Raw genomic sequence first — 22,295 nt, 5'->3', positions numbered from 1 at the left:
GTTTTGATTCTTACAAGAATGGAGTGAGGTTTATTTACTGGAAAATTGATTTATGTGATAAATCCATGATAGTCCATTATGTAGTGATTTTGGATCAGTGAGTTGTAGCTGTGTCTTTGAAAATATGTATACATTGCGTTTTAAGTTCTTTTTTAATGATAAATTGAACATTTTAAGTTATTACTCAACATATAAAACTATATTTTTTCCCTTTAAAAATATACTTCTATCCATGGAATGAAGTCCATGTAGAATTCTTTTAAAGCATTGAAGACTAGACTCCCCCTATCCTGAAGCAGAAGCTCTAGCTTGTGGAACATTTTGCCCTGTGTACCAGCTGTGACATGATAAAGCAGATTATGTTATTGCTGTATTTTGAGCCTTGGTTGTGGCTCAGGTGTATTAGTCACTTATAGAAGTATGGGGAAAAGGTAGGATGATCCAGACACTTCTCATGGTAAGACCATGAAATGATGTCTTCTCTGAGAACCCTCAGAAATCTTCCTTCTCTGTAACTGCCCCGTACTGCTCCCTACTCTTGGAGCTACACGGCATCCACTCGTAGTGCAGTAGAGTCTACTTTACCTTGGAAAAGGGAGTTTGGGGATGGGTAAGGGCTGCACCTAGATTTACAACTGTTCTTTCTTTTCTAAATTAGAAGCTTTAATTTTTTTTTAAATCTCAGAAATAATACATGAATAGATGCAATGTAAATGACCTTCCATTCATGGCAGTGTATAAAGCACAAGCTTAAAACCTTCCTTCCCACTTTACTTTTAATCTCACTCTTCTCTCCAGAGCTAATTACCAACACATTTAGAGTATGTCTTTCCAGGCCTTTTTTCTATTCATTTCCTTGTTTTTTCCATTAAAAATATATATTAAATGTCTTTACATATTAGTCCCCATAGTTCTATTTTTTATGGCTGCTTGGCATTTCAGAGTGGATTATTCACTTCTCTGCACATTTGTTGAGTGCTTACTCTTTCCAGCACTGTGGTCCTGGAGGTATACACTAAACTAGGCAGTCTTTGCCCTTATGTAGCATGTATTTTAATGAGTAAGGCAAATGTATTGCTAAATTTATCACAAATTTCATTGCAACTACAGCACGTAGTATGAAGGAAAAGTTTGTGGTGCTGTGAGCATATTTTAGGAGGGCTTCTTTAGGGTATGGGCATATCTAATGCTTTCAGCGGTACCTTGCTGATGGACTCTTTTTTTCAGTGGTTATGCAGCAGTCATTTTTCTTGCTGCAATCTGTATGCTGTGAAATTGACTCCATATGATAAATTTCTCCTGCTGGAATATGTGCATTTCAGATTCTGATAAAATTACCACATGGCTCTCTAAAAAGCTTTGTGTCAGGAGTTCTCCTGCAGCTCAGTGGGTTAAGGATCCGGCGTTGTCACTGTGGCTGCTTAGCTGTGGCGAGAGTTCGATCCCTGGCCCGGGAACTTTCGCATGCCACAGGCACAGACAAAAAAAAGAAAAAAAAAAAGCTTATGTCAGTTTCCACTGGGAAATAGTCTTAAATTATTTTTAGACTGGATTCTTTGTTTAGAGTTCATTCTCTCTGTCCTTTATCTCGTAGGAAGGAGGAGGAAGAAAGAAGGCGGCGTGAAGAGGAAGAAAGAGAACGTTTGCAAAAGGAGGAAGAAAAACGTAGGAGGGAAGAAGAAGAAAGGCTTAGACGGGAGGAAGAAGAGAGGAGGCGAATAGAAGAAGAGAGGCTTCGGCTGGAGCAGCAGAAGTAAGCTTGTGGTGTGGCTTGTGTTGAAGAAGGAAAAATGGGCTCCCACACCTTCCCCATTGTGTGCCTTAGAGTAATTCTCTGATTTGTTTGGCTGGGAGGTAGACCAGCATTAGTTACTTGCCCTTTGTACCAATGATGTATTATGGAAGAGGACCTCATCTTAAGCATCATGTGGTTGCAAAAAGATGAATGTGTTAGAAGGATTTGGGATTTGCTCCCAGAAGCCAGGCACTAGAACAGAAGCTGAGGTTGCTTACTTGTTCTCTGTCTCTGGGCCACACAATCTCCTGTCTTTGCTTCACTCAGCTATGTCTCTGTTCCTTCTTCCTGTTGTCTGCAAATTGTTTCTCTGCTTTGGCATATGCAAGGCTGTCCCTGCCTGGATTTATGTGGTCTTTGTTTTCAGGCATCTGACAGACTTGCTGGGATATGAGAGACCCAGTTACACATTCCCAAGCTGGAGAATATAGTTGGTTCAGCCTCTGTCACGTGTCTTTTCCTGGTCCCCTAGTACTGGACTTAGGAGCTGCAGCCATTTCTCATTCTTTCAGGGCTGTGAGAGCAGCCATCTCAGAAGGGACTGGTTCTTCAGGAGGGAGCTGTGGGAACAAGGAAGAAGGGATTAAGGACCATGAAACACTGAGGAGAAGGCCTGGGATCCTAGGGGTGGCATGGCCTATAGATGAAATACGTGGACATGTGGGCCCGTTGTTTTCTCCTCATCGTATCTGAGTAGACCTCAGAGAAGCTTCAGACTAACCCAGGGCCTCACTCTGCTGTGGAGAGAGACTATGAATGCTGATCTCTTCAGTGGGTGAGCAATGGTAAGGGTCCCTTTGGTGGACCTAGAGTCCTGTTCTGCTGAGGAGTTGGTGAAAATTTACTTTGTTATAATCTATTAACAGATGGCTTTGAGGTCTTTATTGTGATCACATGACTGAGTTAAGTATGTGGTTCCTCTATTGAAAATGAAGAAGAGTAATAGTTTATAGAAATCAGTATCTCTAAACTAAGCATGCCCAGTTAGCATCTTCAGTGTTCCTCTCTAAGGTAGGCTTTACATTAAATGCCAAGGACACTCAGATTTTCGTGGCTTTATTTATACTCACCAGAGCCACCTATAACATGTTTTAGCTCTTACAGCTTTTCATGTACTTAGGTAGAGAAGCCATGACCAATCGTTAAATATCTCATCTCTGCTGTAGATGGCAATCCATCCTCTTACAGCATCATGTTTAAAGAGTATAGGCTGGGAATTCCTGTTTGTGGCTCAGTGGTTAACAAACCTAACTACTATCTGTGAGGACACAGGTTCGATCCCTGGTCTCACTCAGTGAATTAAGGATCTGGCGTTGCCGGGACACGGGTTCGATCCCTGGTCTCACTCAATGAATTAAGGATCTGGCGTTGCCGGGAGCTATGGTGTAGGTTGCAAACATGGCTCGGATCTAGTGTGACTGTGGCTGTGGCATAGTCTGGCAGCTACAGCTCCGATTCAACCTTTAGCCTGGGAACTTCCATATGCTATGGGTATGGCCCTAAAAAGACAAAAAAAAAAGAGTGTAGACTGGAGCCAGACTCTGTAGACGTGAATCCTGGCTCTGGCATCTACTAGCAGTGTAATCTTGGGCAGATTACTGAACGCTTCCATTTCCTGTTTGGGAAACCCTGCCTTAGAGGGTGGTTGTGAGACCTCAGTGGGTTAGTGCATGAAGTGCCCTGAACACTGCCGGGCATGTAGTAAGGGCGCAATAAATGTTAATAGTTATGATGGTGATGATGATGCTGGTGATGCTGGTGTGCTTATTCTCCCTCTCCATCCTAAATTTTCTGTGAAAAACCTAAGTGAACAATTAGAGGCCAAGTTTATTTTCTTAAATCTTTCTTTTGAGCCTAGGACATACGCTGATTGGTATACATTACCAGCTTAGTCATTTTTAAGAGTTACACATTTTAAAAATAAATAACAAGGACATTTTATTTTGTCATGAACAATCAATCTCCTGTAGTCAGACTAGTATATATTTTTTAATGTTTTTAGGCAGCAGATAATGGCAGCTTTAAACTCCCAGACTGCCGTGCAGTTCCAGCAGTATGCAGCCCAACAGTATCCAGGGAACTACGAACAGCAGCAAATTCTCATCCGCCAGTTGCAGGAGCAGCACTATCAGCAGTATATGCAGCAGTTGTATCAAGTCCAGCTTGCACAGCAACAGGTATGATAGATAACCCCCAATTTCAGCCTTAGAGAGGGTTTTTAGTTTCTTTTCTAACAGTTGCTAATGAATTTTGCATTAGCCAACCTCTCAGGTATAAAGTAACTTTTAGGTGACCTTTATTAAGGGAGATTTTAGCATCGCACTGGCAATTATGAAAGAAAGTATATGATATCAAAGCACCAAACGATGTGGCCACTATTATATTGTCATAAGGGTATTTGGGAGTTGTATGGACCTGGAATCATTCCAGAGAGTCTGACATCGACTCCTAAGAGTGGTGCTGGAACCGTGAGGACTTGGGTGATTAGTGTTAGTTCAAGGACGTCCTTCAGGCAGAGTGCTATCAGAGATAGGCCCATACAGCTTCTAATTGAAGAACCCCATCCCCTAAGGCAGAGCTGGTTGGGTTCATCCTGACCTTTGTGTGGGGTCCAGTAGCTACCGTGCTCTCCTGCAGCACACTGGTGGTCCTCAGCATCCTGCTCCCGTATATTTGCTTCTACCTGTAGCAGTAGGTGTCTTAGGGGCAGGATGTGGACTGAAGGTCAGATACCACTGGGATGCTGTCCTGGCTTTGCCATTACCTTGTTTGATCTCAGGCAAGTTACCTGTTGCTCTGATTTTTTTCTGCCTTTTCTCCTGGTCATTAAGAATAGGACATAAAATCCTGGTACCGGTCTTGTTACCCTCACAGGATTATCACAGGAAAAATAGTTTTCTCTGTGAAAATATTTGGCACATGGGGAAGATAACTGATGTTACATTCATTTTTTACATCTTGCGGAGGCATAAAATACCTTCTTAAAGTTAACCTAGCTAAGTTTACTTATTTAATTTTCACTTAGAGAGCAGTTACTGCCTCTCAAAATATCTGAGTGAAGACAAGTGTTACATTATAGTTGCTCACCATTTTTTGCTAGATGAAGTAATCTTTTTTGTTTTGCCAAGCTCTTTAAATTCCTTAAATATTAATGTCATTACAGTATTTCCCCCATGTCTTTAGCACTAGTGAGCTGTTAAAAGGCACTGCAGGTTTTGTGTAATCCATAGAAGAGGAAGATGATGGCAAACCAGTTATTCAGGATAATAAGTGGTATTTGTGTAGTATTTCTTTCCTGTCCTCTAAAGCCTGTTTCTATTTTAGCATAACACTCCCCCTTCCCTGCTGCTTTAATGGACATTGAGGTAATTTTTAAGAGGATAGTTCATACACACTGTCCTGCTTATACATTGCTGTCATTTAGTAAGAACAAAATCAAATGGTGGAAAACTAAGAATCTTTGAAGCTGGAGTTCCCGTCGTGGCGCAGTGGTTAACGAATCCGACTAGGAACCATGAGGTTGCGGGTTCGGTCCCTGCCCTTGCTCAGTGGGTTAACGATCCGGCGTTGCTGTGAGCTCTGGTGTAGGTTGCAGACGCGGCTCGGATCCCACGTTGCTGTGGCTCTGGCGTAGGCCAGTGGCTACAGCTCCGACTGGACCCCTAGCCTGGGAACCTCCATATGCCGCGAGAGCGGCCCAAAGAAATAGCAAAAAGACAAAAAAAAAAAAAAGAATCTTTGAAGCTGAATTGGAAAGCCATAGTTTAGATTATAGTGATCAAACTCAGATTATCAAATCGATTGCTTTTCTCAGGGAAGGAGCTTCAGCCTCAGAAAGTGTTTATTTTTATATAAATACTGACCAAAGTGACAAAATGAGAACACATTAATTTGGGGGTGTAGTTTCCTGGGTGTTTGTTACTTTATTTCTGTACCTTTCTGTGCTTATACAAACTTGCCAGAGTATAGAGGAGAGATTGTGTAAATAAATAATTACACTCTGTCATGTATAATAGATGTATATTCATAGGCAGTGGGGTCCTGGTACCGGGAGTCAGTTGTTCATTCTGCTAGAGTTTCAAGAAAGGCTTAAAATGGAGAGGGACCATTTGAACTGACCTATTGATCATCAACAGAAATGCTTTTTTTGCTTTCCTGTCATGCAGCAAATGTTCTGAGTGTGCTTACTTGTTTTGGTTGTATTTACTTTTTCTGGAAGCTGGTACTTTAGAAAACTGATATGGAAATTACTGAGAATCTAGGCCTTGGAAGAAGGTATTTTAAAATCTTTGTTTTATTAGCCTGCACTAGCAGCAGAGAGAGGTGTTCCTGTTTAAGTACCTGGTTTGTAAATGAGATGTTAAATGAAATGTGTATATGGATATGCTAAAATATATCATTATCCCCAGATCATAAGATTATAAAATCTTTTTGTCCTATATTTTATTTTTTTTAATTGTTGTAAACATATGTTTACTTATTATAACAGTGTTTTAGTTTAAAAAGTTACTTAAATGCACAGATGCTCAATAGTGGATCAGATAAATAAATTCTGTATTTCATAGTGGCATATCCTATATCACTACAAACAAACAAAATACAGTTATAACTACTTTTGACATTAGAGATGAGCCTCACAAACAAATGTTGAGTAAAAGAAGCCAGACACAAAAAGAGCATATATTACAAAATTTCATTATATAACTTTAGTTAAAAACAAGCAAAGAAAATCTATAAGGTTACAAGTCAGAATAGTTGTTACCCTTTGAGGGGTACCAGGGAGGGTTCTGGGATACAGGTAATACCTAGATCTGGGTGTTGGTTACATGGTTGTGTTTGGCTGATGAAAATTGATCAAGGTGTACATTTATGATTTTCTTTACTTTTCTATATGTATGTTGTAATTCAATTAAAGTTTCCTTCAAAAGTTAAATAATACTAGGCATTTCTAGTAGTATTAAATATTTTCTACCTTGGAGTTCCCATTGTAGCTCAGTGATAATGAACCTGACTAGTATCCATAAGGATGCAAGTTCGGTCCCTGTCCTTGCTCAGTGGGTTAAGGATCCGGTGTTGCCATGAGCTGTGGTGTGGGTCGAAGATGCAGCTCGGATCCTGAGTTGCTGTGGCTGTGGTATAGACTGGCAGCTGAAGCTCCAATTTGACCCCTAGCCTGGGAACCTCCATATGCTGCAGGTGTGGCCCTAAAAAGCAAAAAAAAAATATATATATATATATGTATGTATGTACGTATATAAAATATCCATCTTGATACAAGAGAGGAATGTCCCAAAGTACTTGTCTTTTGGGCTTAAGATATTTTTATTCTCCTGTCTTGACTCAGAGAACATTTTGACTTCAAGTTTATGAATATACATATTTTAATCAATTATGTCAAACTGATGAATTTTCATTAAGAAAGTATCTTGACCCCAAACTCCATTTTATTAAGCCTATTTGATTTTTAGGTCAATATTCTTTATTTTTTTTAACAGTTTTTCATTTAATTGTGATAATAATTTTTTTGTATTTAGTTTAGAATTAAGATTTAGTTTATTGATTTTCTTTGTTCATATTTGATATGTTGGTTACTTTGGAAGCCCTTACCAGATTTAACGAGTTACAGCTTCTGCCTTTGTGAATTTTCTTCTGTATTTCTACCAAGCTTAATTTTTTTCTGATTCAAATTTTACATATCTGAATTTGATCAAGAGATTTTCCTCTATCAGTTTTAAGAACAAATGTTACTATATTCAGTTTTTACCTATAATAATTTTATTTTGGGTTTTTTTTTTTTTTTTTTGGTCTTCTTTGCCTTTTCTAGGGCTACTCCCTAGGCATATGGAGGTTCCCAGGCTAGGGGTCAAATCGGAGCTGTAGCCACCGGCCTACGCCAGAGCCATAGCAACACCAGATGCAAGCCGCATCTGCGACCTACACCACAGCTCATGGCAACGCTGGATCCTTAACCCACTGAGCAAGGCCAGGGACCGAACCTGCAACCTCATGGTTCCTAGTTGGATTCATTAACCACTGTGCCACGATGGGAACTCCAGGTTGATTATTTTTACTTAATTTTTCCTGGTTAGTTTTTCTAGTGATCCTCAGTTACAGTTTTTTGTTTGTATCAACATTTTGACATTTTTAGCTATCATTTTGATATTGTGCTCCTAATATTCATTGTATATAGCATAAAAACTGGTAGAAAATTTATTAGTTTCTTGGAGCATTGTGTTATTTGATAGGGCAAAAACATGGCATCAGAATGCATTTCAGGACAAATATCCCATTTTTAGCCTTCCCAGTCAGTATATCTTCACTTTTTCTTGACTTACAGGCAGCGTTACAGAAACAACAGGAAGTAGCAGTAGCTGGGGCTTCTTTGCCTACATCGTCAAAAGTGAATACACCTGCACCAGGTGATATGATGTCAGTTAATGGACAGGCCAAAAACCACAGTGACAATTCTGAAAAAGAGCTTGAACCAGAAGCTGCGGAAGAAGCCCTGGAGAATGGACCAAAAGGTACAGTTTGGCATATGTGTTCATCCATCCAGATGCCATAATTCAGACTTCTTGAAAAGCCAGAGTCAGGAAGTCAGGTTAAGTAGTTTTGAGAGCAGTTAATATATATATGTGAGAGTTAAATGCTTTTCACTCTTTTTAGTCTGAATCTGATGCTTCTGGTAGCCCTGAGAATAGAAGAGCAAATTCGATGTCCTTTGACACTTTGGGGTTGTCTTATGTTATTGGTTATCGGTGTTGTGACACATGGTGTCCAAATTAGCAGCTTAAAATAAATGAAACATTTATCATGGCTCACAAATTCTGTGGGTCAGGAATTCAGGAGCCACTTAGCTGAGTGGTAGTAGTTCTAGCCTCTTATGAGGTTGTGGTCAAGGTGTCAGCTGGGATTGCAGTGATGTGAAGGTTTGACCAGGGTTAGAGGCTCTGCTTCCAAAATCGTTCTCTCACAGGACTGGCAAGTTTGTGCTGGCTTTTGGCAGGAGGGCCTAAGTTCCTTGCCCCATGAAGCCTCTCTGTAGGGCTGCTTTGTGTGTCCTCCTTCAGAGTGCATGATCCAAAAGAAAACAAGGCAGAAGTGGGAGTGTCTTCTTATGTCCTAATGGAAGTAATACATCAGCACTCCTGCCATATTCTGTTAGTTACACGTACCAACCCTGCTGTTTTGGGTGGTGACCTCACAAGTATGTGACTACCCAGAGAGGAAGATCACTGGGGCCATCTTGGAGGCTGGCTAGCATATATTACAGTATATTTTTTGAGACAAAAGCACCATATTACCGAGTAGATAACTTAGAATTTTCACAGATCTACTTACCTTTTCATGGGCAGCTCATTCATTCATTTTAATGGTTGGAGTTCCCACTGTAGTGCATAGGGTTAAGGATCCAGTGTTGTCTGCATGGCAGCAAGGGTTGGATCCCCAGCCTGGCGTCATGGGTTAAGGATCCAGCCTTGCCGCAGCTGTGGCATAGGTTGCAGCTGCGACTTGGATTCAGTCCCTGGCCTGAGAACTTCCATATGCTGCAGATGTGGTCCAAAAGAAAAAAAGGAAAAAAAAAAAGGTTGAATGTTTTCTGAGTGTCAAGCTATAGCAGTGAAGCAGAAAACACACACAACAATGTAAACTGTGGCTGTGTTAAGTTCTGTGATGGCGAGAGGGGGTCCATTATAGTTTGAGAGCATGTCATGTGGGAGATAGGACCCAGTTCTAGAGGTCACCAGAGGTTTTCCTGAGAAGGGGACAGGAAGCACCAAAGTGCAGTGTGGCCTGCCGTAGATCCAGGACTTGGAGGACTGAGAGATCTGAGGAAAGAGGCCGAGTTCACTAAGCAGGAAGGGAGAGATCATCTCAGTGGCCACGCTGATCAGAGATGGTGGTGGCTCATAAGACGGTCGGTTTCAGAGATCTCCCTTGCGTTTTTAGAACAAGTAACAAAAAGTTTCAGAAAGGATCTTGAAATACCTTGGTTCATATCCCTCCCCCCCTTTTTTTTTCCTATGAAGAGTTCACCAGTATTTTCAAAGGAATCTTTTACCAAAGACTCTATGAATGACTCTGGGAAACCTATTGAGTAGTCCAGTGTACAGAGATACTGCTCATAACAAGACTTGACCCCTTTTTACTCAGTCACTAGTGGTTCCATTCCTGTTTTTCTCTTTCTTTAGAACAGCCCCTCCCTCACTGTAAATTAACTGTGCTTAAAAAAAAAAAAAAAAGGCTCCTCCTCTTGAACTTTGCACTTTGGTTTATTCAGAGATCAGGACTTTTTTCAAGGTCCAGATTTCTCTATTTGTTAGAATGTTTCCGTGTCCTCAACTAGGAAGTTTCCAAGGTCATTCTTTTTTTTTTTTTAAGTCTTTTTAGGGCTGCAACCATATGGGGGTTCCCAGGCTAGGGGTCAAATTGGGGCTGCAGCTGCCAGCCTACATCACAGCTCACAGCAGCACCACATCCTTAACCCAGTGAGCGAGGCCAGGGATCAAACCTGCATCCTCGTGGATATTAGTCAGATTCGTCTCTGCTGCCACAAGGGGAACTCCATCCAAGGTCATTCTTAAATCCCCAGGTGCACTTAGCATTGGGAAAAACCCTTCTAAGAAAATGGATGTTGGAGTTCCTGTTGTGGCACAGCAGAACTGAATCTGACTAGGAACCATGAGGTTGCAGGTTTGATCCCTGTCCTCGCTCAGTGGGTTAAGGATCTGGCATTGCTGTGAGCTGTGGTGTAGGTCACAGACACATTGCTCTGGTTGTGGCGTAGGGAGGCAGCAGCAGCTCCGATTAGACCCCTCGCCTGGAAACCTCCATATGCTGTGGGTAGGGCCCTAAAAAAACAAAAGACAAAACACAAAGAAAGAAAGAAAATGGATGTTACTTGAAGTGGTATGATGAGCTCTGAATACCTGTGGCATTGTCCAGATGTAGTGGTCTAGGGGGAGACCTCCCTAGGGAGGCTTTAATAGTCCTCTGGGTCCTCCATCCAAGGCAGGCCAGATTGCACTTGGTGCCTCCATGGGGCTGGCCGGTGGTCTTGTGCAGATGTTGCTGCCTGCAGGTGAAGGCTCAGCTTCTTCAGCCTTTGTAATTGCTGTTGCCTTTAGAATCTCTTCCAGTAATAGCGGCTCCATCCATGTGGACACGGCCCCAGATCAGAGACTTTAAGGAGAAGATTCGGCAGGACTCGGATTCTGTGATTACAGTGGGCCGAGGAGAAGTGGTCACTGTTCGAGTACCCACCCATGAAGAAGGATCGTATCTCTTTTGGGAATTTGCTACAGACAATTATGACATTGGGTTTGGGGTGTATTTTGAATGGACAGACTCTCCAAACACTGCTGTCAGCGTCCATGTCAGTGAGTCCAGCGATGATGACGACGAGGAGGAAGGTAGAGCCATTGCTCCAGATTCAGTCTCTGGGTTGTGTGTTGGCAAAAATGGTAGCAGTTGAGGAGTTCTCTTGTGACACAGCAGGTTAAGGATCTTGTGTTGTCACTGCAGCAGTTCACGTCACTGCTATGGCACAGGTTCAGTCCCTGGTCTGGGGACTTTCACATGCTGCGGGTGCAGCCAAAAGAAGATGGTAGCAGTTGAGATGTCAGCCAGCCTTACGCGTCCTGATCAGCACTTCATGGACAGGAATCAGTGGCTTCATTAATGGGAGCTTGGGCTGAAAAGCTTGTGAGAGAAGGTAGCCTTCTAAGGGACGGGGGTCTGAACATGAATTCTTTTGAATGCCAGGAAGGCCTGTTAGCAGTTTATTTTTTTTCTGAATACCATTTTACTTCAAGCCTATGTGTTGAAAAGCCAGATGTGCAAGCTCATTTTGAAAAAATTTTTAAAAGCAGGAAAGAAATTCTGCTCACTCTGGAATTTGTCTAAATTTATATTTCTGATAGCAGCTTTTTAGTGATTATTCTAAGGTTTTTTTGGCCATACCTGCAGCACGTGGAAGGTCCTGGACCAGGACTGGAACCCTTGCCGTAGGTGTAACCAGAGTCCCAGCAGTGACATCGCCAGATCCTTAACCCACTGAGCCACAAGAGAACATCCTAAGATTTTTGTTAATGTCAGTACAGAAACTCATCAGAACATCTTAACTAAAAAATGTTCATTGTTCTTCCCTGTTTCACTAGAGTGAAATTTTTTTCTCTAAGTAAAGTGTCACCAAGGACAGCCTAAATTCCTGTCTTGGTCTAGGAATTTCCTGGTGGTACAGTGGGTTAAGGACCCAGTGTTGTTACTGCTGTGACTTGGATTTGATCCTTGGCCCAGGAATTTCTGCCTGCCACAGGCACAGCCCAAAAAAAAAAAAAAAAAAAGATGAACTATTTTGGTCTAGGAAGTACATTATAAAATGTGCTTACTAATTAAGAAGATGCTCTCCTTAATTTTGCTGTCCAGAAAAGTTAGGACACAGAGTTTTTTGTACACATCTACTAAGCTCTTAGCTATTTGTTGACTTGGTTGAGAGTAATATGGAAGGGGTGCCCTGGCTGGGAGAAGGGGAAAGCACCTTTGGTTCTTGCCCTAACTCACTTTTTAGGTGACTCATAAACAAACTGCTTATTCTTTTTTTTTTTTTTTTCAAAATGATTTTGTCATTTTTTTCTTTTAAATTTTTTATTATAGTTGATTTACAGTGTTCTTTCAATATCTGGTGTATAGCAAAGTGGCCCAATTATATGTATATACACATACATCCTTTTTTTCACATTATCTTCCACCATATCCCATCCTGGGCTGTATAGCAGTCCCTCATTGCTTACCCATCACATTGCTTATTCTTTTTTTTTTTTTTTTTGGTCTTTTTGCTATTTCTTTGGGCCGCTCCCGCGGCATATGGAGGTTCTCAGGCTAGGGGTCGAATCGGAGCTGTAGCCACCAGCCTACGCCAGAGCCACAGCAACGCAGGATCCGAGCCGTGTCTGCAACCTACACCATATGGAGGTTCCCAGGCTAGGGGTTGAATTGGAACTGTAGCCACCAGCCTACGCCAGAGCCACAGCAACGTGGGATCCGAGCCGCGTCTGCAACCTACACCACAGCTCACGGCAACGCCGGATCATTAACCCACTGAGGAAGCGCAAGGACCGAACCCGCAACCTCATGGTTCCTAGTCAGATTCGTTAACCACTGCGCCACGACGAGAACTCCTGACATAACAAGTTCAGTATATTACCACACCAAGACACTTCAGGCCCTCTGGGGTCATGTATGACAATACACACACAGGTCAATATCATTTAGGTGCTTCTTTGTCTTATGTGGCATTTTTTTTTCAGCAGGCTCTATTTCTGAGTACCACTAGCAAGGTAAAATGTTGCCCATAAATATTACTGACTGAACCAGAAAGAAAAAATATAAGAGTGAATTAAAAACTCAAAAATGGCATTTAGCCGTACGATTCCTTATGAGGCCACCATCCACCCATGTCTTGTCTACACTGTGTGTTTTATTTTGTGAGGGGGGTCCTTTTAATGTGGTTGAAGATGGAAGGGGAGTCTTTGTTGCTTTGGTTTTTTCCCATTGGGTCTAAAAGATGGAGGGGTTTGTTTTCTTCGAAAAGAAATATCCATTTTTCTTTGTTTCCACCTTTCTGTGGTAATTCTCCACTTTATTGTTTCCAGGTTCCAAGTCTTTGCTTAAATTGATGAAAGATGCATTATTCATTTTTCCCAGTAACCTTTAATTTTATGGCTTTTGAACACAATTTGGATTTTGAATTACTGGGCCCAGTAATCTGTTTGATGGCTATCCCTCTGGGCAGTATTGTGTATTTTGAATGGCTCTCTATTTCTCATTCACAAATGAGGGGCATTTAAAATATTTTAAGTAGTACTGCTATGATAAAGCAAATATGATTTGGGCTTATTTATAAGGGTGTCATCTCCTTTTTTAAAAAATAAACTTTTAATTTTAGAATAGTTTCAGATTTACAGAAGTATTACAAAGTTATACAAAGAGTTCCTGTATATCTTAACATCTTACATTGTACTGTGGTACATTCATCAAAACCATTGAACCAATATTGATGTGTTATTATTAACTAAAGTCCATATTTATTCAGATTTCCTTAGTTTTTATCTAATGTTCCAGGGTCCCATCCCGGATACCACGTTACAGCTTTATCTCCTTAAGCTTCTTGAGACTGTGAGCTTCTTAGACCTTCCTGGTTTAAAATTCCTAATAGTGTCTGTTGACTGTCTTCATATTAATGGACTCATGTCTCTAAAATTTATTCTGCCATGTTACAAACCTTAAAGTCTTTTAAAATCTATTCTGAATACTCCTTTTATCTTCCTTGAGGCTGTTCATATTTAATATGTTAAACTGAACATTTTAAGCTGCTTCATAATTTTCTCATTCCTATAGATTTCTACAGGTAGTTTTTTTCATATCATTATAGTTCAGAAAATTAATAACTGAGGTAAAGCTTGAATCCAGGCTTATTTTTGGCCACTGCGATCATCCCTAGCTTACACAGGCCTAATGAAAATAATTGAATTTTCAGAGTGTCTCGGAATGTCCACCTGTCTACTGTGGCTTTCTCATTTTACTCTTTATATTTAAAACAAATAGAAAATAACAGTGCTTGTAAGCTCCCTTCCTCCAACAAGAGAGGACTTTCACACTGTTGAGGGAGGAGGATCTTACTCAGATGAGTGAGGTGCCTCCTGTTGGGAGGAATTAGGAATTGAATGGATGGGAAAGGGGGAAAGGGGACTCGGAAATGGGAGCAGTGGTCCGAGGACAGAGGCGAGAGAGGATGCTGACTGCTGCTGCCCCCAGTGCTTGGTTCCCAGCAGTTGCTCCGGAGTGTAAAGGAATCAGAACGTGTTCACATGCATACAGTTGTAGAGCGGACTGAGAGATTCCTGCCAAGCAGTTTCTCAAAGAAAGGGTGGAGTTTAGAATGCTTGACACATATGTGGTTTTCCTGGACCTGTTCACACTAACTGGTCTCTGTCCTTTCTCACAGAAAACATCAGTTCTGAAGAGAAAGCCAAAAAGAATGCCAACAAGCCTGTGCTGGACGAGATTGTGCCTGTGTACCGGCGGGACTGTCACGAAGAGGTGTATGCTGGCAGCCACCAGTATCCAGGGAGAGGGGTCTATCTCCTCAAGTTTGACAACTCTTACTCCTTGTGGAGGTCTAAATCAGTCTACTACAGAGTCTATTACACTAGATAAAGATGTTACAGAGTTTAGAGTTGGGCAGAAGATGGCATTTAAATTGGAAATTTCTTTTGACTCGGGGAGCATTGCAGTCAGTGTTTGCCCTGTTGATTTTGGTGTGATGATCTGTGAACTCTTGTTGGGGATCAGGATTTCCTTGAAACTCTTTAGCATTAATACTTTGGGGTAAAAGGGATCCCTCAGACTCATCCAGCCCTTCGGTGCTGACCAGCAGAGTCACTAGTGGATGCTGACGTTACATGAGCTATGTGTTAAATCTTTAAAGTCTCCAAAATAAACATCCCAACCTTGACCCCACCTGGCTGATGGTTTAGTCCATTGCTGCCCGCTCTACTTACATGTTTTATGAGAGCCCATAGTTACAGTGCCCTCTAATTTGAAATCCTGTGTTAATAGTCTACATGAGGTACATCTGACTTTGATCGCAGGTCACCATTTTTAAAACTTAAAAACGTAAGACCTCACAGATTATAGTAGAAAAAGAAATTGCCTCAATTTGATCTTGTTCTGAATGACCTAGATTGTTTTTGCTTCCGGTGCAACTGTTTAGTTGAGAGTTATATCACAGATAATTATTTTCTGAATAATCTTAATATAGAATGTTCAAACACAATTGATAATTGAACTGTCAGGATACATAGAACACTTCAAACATCCGTCATGGCAAACCTCCACAAACTCTTGGTTTTTTTCTCTTCATCTGGTACTCGTGCTACCAGTAGCAAAGCAAAATTAATTCATTTTCTTGTCTTGATTTGGCTTTATAGAGCATCTCAAATTGAAACTTTTCTATATAAGAATATAGTTAGGGATTTTGTAAACTCACATTGGCACCTACTGAATGAAAATATATAAAGTCATTTAAATATAATTCAGTGTATGGGAAATAACATTGCACTAATATGGAAATCACTGCCAGAGATAGTCCATTTTCTTTTAATTTGATACTACTTAGGCCCAAACCCTACAGGATTCCACTTTGGAATTACTTGAGAGAATTGGAAATGCGTATGCCCGTGCTTAAATTTTTTATAGCTTTAATCTGTATTATGTCTTCATTGATGGGAAGAGGCACATCTTTGTTTTCCCTACTGAAAACAAGTAGGGCTTAATTGCCTCAAATTTGTATAAGTGATTGACTAGTCTAGAGAGTATTGTTTTCAGAAGGGAGGGTGGTGTAGATAGAAAATGACAAATCTGGCAATATACACATAATGTAAAATTATATGTTGTTACTGAAATACTTAGATTTTTAAGATTTCAAATCATAAATCACTTCTTGTAGGAGGATTTCCATCGATTAGCTGCAGTATGTACAATTCACTACATAAGGGGCTATTTTGTGTGTGCTGCATTTCTTTCTGTTTTTTTAATACCTGGTTTTGTACATAACTCACTCTTTTCTCTTTTGGTTGTTCAGAAACTGGATTATTTTCTCCTAAGCGAGGCTTACTTTGTCTTTTTTAGTTTTAATTCAGTAGTCCTAGCTTCAAGGTGTCCGTACTGTTACATCCGGAAGATTTGTCAAGTTGTTCATCACTCTCATGTATATATGGTATAGAAACCGTGGGGTTAGGCACTTCCTGGCTTTTTTTTTTTTTTTTTTAATGAGAAAATACTGTATTTAAAATGTAAAATAAACTTTTAAAAAGCAGGCACTAATATATATTTCTTCCAGCCTTTGATTACAGATTTGTCCTTGCACCTGTTAAGATGAACTATCCTCTAAATATATTGTTCTTGGGAGCAGTGTATGTTACTTGACATATAGCAGCAGTTCCTGTCACATACTCATGTCAGAACATCTTTGGTTTTAAACTTTTTTTATTGCCTTCGGCTGTTGATTAGTATATTACAAGTGCGATTTCAAAAAGATCTTGAAAATAATATATTTAATCAATTAAAATGTTTATCTGTAACTTGTTGATGTTTCATTAATATAGTTAACTCCCTGAAGCATTAGTTCTGTGTTTCATCATTTGGGTAGGACAAGAGGAAATGTTTTCAGTGATCTTTTCTGTTTTAAAAAGTTAAACAACAACAGAGTGTTTCTGGCTGATTATTTAGTATTTGCTGTGAATTACCCTACATTGTTAAATAGGTTAGTAGTTTTTCAGACTTCTTGATGGAAGGGAAAGCACTGACCTTTTTTTTTTTTTTTTTTTTGGCTGCACTCGTGGCATATGTAAGTTCCCAGGCTAGCAGTCGAATTGGAACTGTAGCTGCTGGCGTACACCACAGCCACAGCAACTCGGGATCCAAGCTGCATCTTTGACCTACTCCACAGCTCAGGGCAATGCCTATCCTTAACCCACTGAGCGAGGCCAGGGACTGAACCCACATCTTCATGGATACCAGTAGGGTTTGTTACTTGCTGAGCCACAACGGGAACTCCCAGCACTGACTTTTCGTATTGAAAGTGACTTATTATCGGATTATTTCCCCTGCAAAGCCATGTGTGTAGCATACTCCCGAAGACCTGCTTTAGAATACCTCCTGCGTTGTGGCACCTGGGAAGCAGCGGTGAGAGGCGTGCCGCCGCTGTGTGATGTGGGGTGCCACAGACTATGCCAGAAATGACCCTGCTGGGGTGCAGGCTGACTTGGACATTAATTTTTTTTTTCCTTTGGAAGTTTGGAGAGGCTTTTATTTTTTTTAATAAATTTTATTATTTATTTATTATTATTATTATTTTTTGTCTTTCTGCCATTTCTTGGGCCGCTCCCACGGCATATGGAGGTTCCCAGGCTAGGGGGCCAATCGGAGCTGTAGCCGCCAGCCTATGCCAGAGCCACAGCAACGCGGGATCTGAGCCGCGTCTGCGACCTACACCACAGCTCACGGCAATGCCGGATCGTCAACCCACTGAGCAAGGGCAGGGATCGAACCCACAACCCCATGGTTGCTAGTCGGATTCGTTAACCACTGCGCCACGACGGGAATTCCTGGAGAGGCTTTTAAGTGAGGTTACCATCTTGTTTTTTTTCTGGGAGGGTCGGTGGCGCTGGGGTTCTTTTCCTGTTTTGTTTCATTGCTGCCATGAGGGCAGACCAGAATGGTTAAAGAGAGTTGTGGGTGCGTGAGGGCATCTTGGGAACCATGTCGCTGAGTTTTGACCATCTGTCTTATGGAAGAGAAGAAACAGCTCATTCAAAGGAACAAGTGATTGGGGCTCAGAGTACAGTAGCCCACAGCCAGAGCCATCTTCGTGTCTGTTCCCAGCTTTTTCTCAGCTCAGCACTTCTGTCAGCAGCCTGAGACAGTAGGGATGTAAACTTGAGTTAGAGCACGTCTGCATTTCCATTGACTAACTTCAAAGTGCGGTATGAATCAGTATTGGACTTTTATCTCTGCGTTTGCCTGGGGTTCTTCAACTTCCTTATGGCAAGTTTTTTAAATACCAATACTTTTCAGCACCCTTACTTTGAATGTATCACATTATTTTTTCAGGTGCCTATTATGTTGCTTGGATGGAAGCGGTAGCTTTTTTTTTTTTTTTTTTTTGCAGGGGGGTGGGGGGACTGCACTCATGGCATACAGAAGTTTCCAGGGATCAAACTCGCACCACAGCAGTGATAACATCAGATCCTTAACCTGCCGAACCACCAGGGAACTCCACTAGTTCTATTTTTAATTAGTTGACATGCCACTTGTGAAGCCGCAGATTTGTTTAGGAGTCTTAGTTTAGTCCCAGAAAACAAAAGGGCTGACTTTTCCATGACATTTCCTTTCAAATGACCTTGGCATTTGACTCAGGCAGTCAAACAGGTAAACATATAAATTAAACAGTTAACTCATCTGTAACGAGAGCTCGTGTATAATTTTTCCGTACAAATTGAATTATAAATGTCGATTTCTTTTTAACTTTGCTTTAATGGCATATCTATATAATTAGAACTTTTTTTTTCTCCTTTTTTTGGGGGGGCGGAGGTGCTGCACACATGGCATATGAAAGTTCCCAGGCTAGGGGTCAAATCAGAGCTGTAGCTGCTCACTACCACAGCCACGAGAACGTGGGGGTCCGAGCCATATCTGCAACCTATACCACAGCTCATGGCAACACTAGATCCCTAACCCATTGAGCAAGGCCAGGGATCAAACTTGTGTCCTCATAGATACTAATTGGGTTCATTAACACTGAATCACTATGGGAACTACACAATTATAACATGTTTTCTAAGATCATTAAATATATCCAGGTTAAAGATAAAGTAACTTTTTTTTTTTTTTGGCACAGCAGAATACAGAAATGTAAACATGTTTTTCAAAAGGTTTACATTTTGCAACTTAAAATTCTAGGTTGTGTTTTGGGGAACTTCCCATTAGTAGGTATGGATTGACTGTGTTCTTTCAGTCTGCTGAGTGTTATGCTCTGTAGAGTGGCTCTTTGGACATTTTTTGTTGGTGAGCATTTTTATTGTTATAAATGGTTTTCCAGTGAATGCTCTTTAATATATCTCTGCAAATGTGTGTGACTTTTCAGGAGTTGAATACCAAGTAGTGGAATTGTTGGATGGTAAGTTCTGTGCATTTTTAATTTTAGTAGACCTTACCAAATTGTTTCCCAAAGTGGATGTATTCATTTTCCCTCTAGTACGCTATAATGGCCAGTGACTGAGAAGTCTGCTTTTTTCTCTTTTAATGCTTGAAATCATCAGACTTAAGTTTTGGTTAATCTGATGGGTGAAAAATGAAATTTCATACTGTGTTTCCCTGATAACTAGTAAGATTAAGTATCTCTTTTTATTGGTTATGTGTATTTCTTCCTATAAATTGCCTGTTTGTATCCTTTACCCATTTTAGCTGGGTAATTTTTTTTGTCTGGCTTTTTAAGGAAGTTCCCAGGCTAGGAGTCAAATCAGAGCTGTGCCACAGCAACGAGGGATTTGAGCCATGTCTGTGACCTACACTACAACTCATGGCAACAGCCAGATCCTTAACACACTGAGCAAAGCCAGGGATCGAACCCGCATCCTCATGGATACTACTTGGGATCGCCGCCACTGAGTCACCATGGGAATTAGTGGGTAATTTTATATTGATTTATTAACATTTAAAAATATAGTTTGTATACTTATACATGATATATATATATAAGTATTTTCTCCTGGTTTGTTGCTAGTGTGTTAATTATATTTATAGTGGGTTTTGTTGTTTTTTTTTTTTTTTGGTGGCATTTGTGTGTGTGTGTTTGGTCATTATAAACTGTTGTCTTTTTTTAATTTTTTTGTCTTTTTGTCTTTTTGTCTCTTTAGGGCCACACCTGAGGCATAGGGAGGTTCCCAGGCTAGGGGTTGAATCGGAGCTGTAGCCGCCAACCACAGCCACAGCCACAGCCACAGCAACGCAATATCCAAGCTGCATCTGTGACCTACACCACAGCTCATGGCAACGCCAGATCCTTAACCTACTGAGGGACTGAACCCTCGTCCTCATGGATGCTAGTTGGGTTTGTTAACCACTGAGCCACGACAGGAAATCCTATGTTGTCAGTTTTATTCTTTTTTTCCTTATGGCTTTTACATATATATATATATATATATATAAGAGTTTGTTTCTGAACTCTTCCATTTATCTGTTTGACCATTTAAGTGCTAATACTACACTTTAAATCATTGTAGTTTTAAAATATATTATGATACAAGGCGTGTCTCCCCTGTTTGATACTTTTTCTTGGCTATTTTTGTACCTTTTTTCCATAAGAGTTAATAGCTTGTCAAATTTCATGAAAAACCTTTTTGGGATTTACACTGGAATACCGTATTGAATTTCTAGAGGAATTGGTGGCGATTCTACCAGGGCTCTCCAGTGAAGTTTAGCCTGCCGTTCTAAGATGAATAGTTTTTTGTTCTTTTTGAATTACCATTTATCGTAACTTGGGTAGAAGAAGTGGACAGTAGGACCCTTATGTGGTCTTTCCTGCCATTATTCATTGGAATACTGGCCAATCTGGGACAAGAGACACTAAATTAAAGTAGTTCAAGTAAGATGGTTTGCTCTCCCACACAGGCCAAAGGAGGCAAGTGGTGCATGAAGCAATTGGAAACTCCAGATTTCTGTAATGTTGCTGCTCCACCACCCTGCGGAAGGTATTGTGTTTTGTTTTGTCCTTTTTTTGCTTTTTAGGGCCACACCTGTGGCACATGGAAGTTCCCAGGCCAGGGGTCAAATCGGAGCTACAGTTGCCGGCCTACACCACAGTCACAGCAACACAGGATCTGAGCCATGTCTGTGACCTACACCACCAGCTCATGGCAGTGCCGGCTCCCTGACCCACTGAGAAAGGCTAGGGATCAAACCCATATCCTCTTGGATACTAGTTCTGGGTTCAAGTCTGCTGTGCCACAGTGGGAACTCTAGGAATGTATTGGTTTTGTATTCATGGTTGGATCACATTCCAGATTCAACAGGTGGAGGGGGGCGTTTTCATGCCTCATTTAAGTGAAGAACCCTAATTTCTGTTCATTTTCCATTAGCACGCACTTAGTTACATGGTCCCCTCTAGCTGCAGTGTCTCTAGCTGGGTGGTCATGTGCCCAGCCCAACTCAGAGAGGGGCAAGTGTGTCTGCTACGAAAGGAAATGGATTCTAGTGGACATTTAGCAGACTTGGAATTATCAGGTGAGTTTTAAAATAACTTTGATTTTTTTTCCAGTATAAAAGTCATCTCCTTTTATTATAGAAGATTTAGACAGTATACATAAGTAAAAAGAATAAAATTACAAACCTGCCACTAGAAGGTAATAGTTACCATTTGGGAATTTCCCTTCTTGTCTTCTTTGCTAATTTTCAATTATGCTGTAGTTCTAGTTTACAGAAAGGTATAGAGCAATGTTGCCACCACCCACTTTGCTCATGTTTGCCATGCTTCACTCACTTCAGATCTTGTCTGAGTAATGACACATTGATGAGGAGTTCCCACCGTGGCTCAGTGGTAACGAAACTGACTAGTATCCATGAGGATACAGGTTCCATCCCTGGCTTTGCTCAGTGGGTCAGGGATCTGGCGTTGCCATGGGCTGTGGTGTAGGTTGTAGATGTGGCTTGGATCTGATGTGGCTGTGGCTGTGGAGGGCAGCTGCAGCTCCAATTAGACCCCTAGCCTGGGAACTTCCATATGTCACAGGTGTGGCCCTGAGAAGACCAAAAAAAAAAAAAAGAAAAAAACCCATTTGTGGTTTAATTACATGTCCTTAATAACCAGTGAAAATAAGCATCTCTTTATTTTACCACCCTCTTGTGGAGCGCATATTTATATCCTGTATCTATTCTCTTG

General features: G+C 40.9%; 1 protein-coding gene and 1 pseudogene across 1 annotated transcript in view; both read left to right on the top strand.

Moving 5' to 3' along the window:
• ACBD3 (acyl-CoA binding domain containing 3) overlaps positions 1 to 16,938 on the top strand; it is a 38,618-nt gene extending 21,680 nt beyond the window's left edge. Inside the window, exons 4-8 of the mRNA XM_047754938.1 lie at positions 1,595 to 1,753; positions 3,798 to 3,972; positions 8,133 to 8,319; positions 10,924 to 11,208; positions 14,802 to 16,938. Of these exons, the coding sequence (XP_047610894.1) occupies positions 1,595 to 1,753; positions 3,798 to 3,972; positions 8,133 to 8,319; positions 10,924 to 11,208; positions 14,802 to 15,013 (1,018 nt within the window). The 3' untranslated portion in view covers positions 15,014 to 16,938. The remainder of the gene's footprint in view (positions 1 to 1,594; positions 1,754 to 3,797; positions 3,973 to 8,132; positions 8,320 to 10,923; positions 11,209 to 14,801) is intronic.
• Positions 15,045 to 16,938, top strand: LOC125112446 (uncharacterized; annotated as a pseudogene).
• Positions 16,939 to 22,295: the final 5,357 nt, after the last annotated feature.

Source organism: Phacochoerus africanus, chromosome 12 (assembly GCF_016906955.1).
Source record: "Phacochoerus africanus isolate WHEZ1 chromosome 12, ROS_Pafr_v1, whole genome shotgun sequence".
NCBI lineage: Eukaryota > Metazoa > Chordata > Mammalia > Artiodactyla > Suidae > Phacochoerus > Phacochoerus africanus.
Note: the sequence above shows the minus strand (reverse complement) of the source record. Positions and strands in the feature narration are given on the sequence as shown.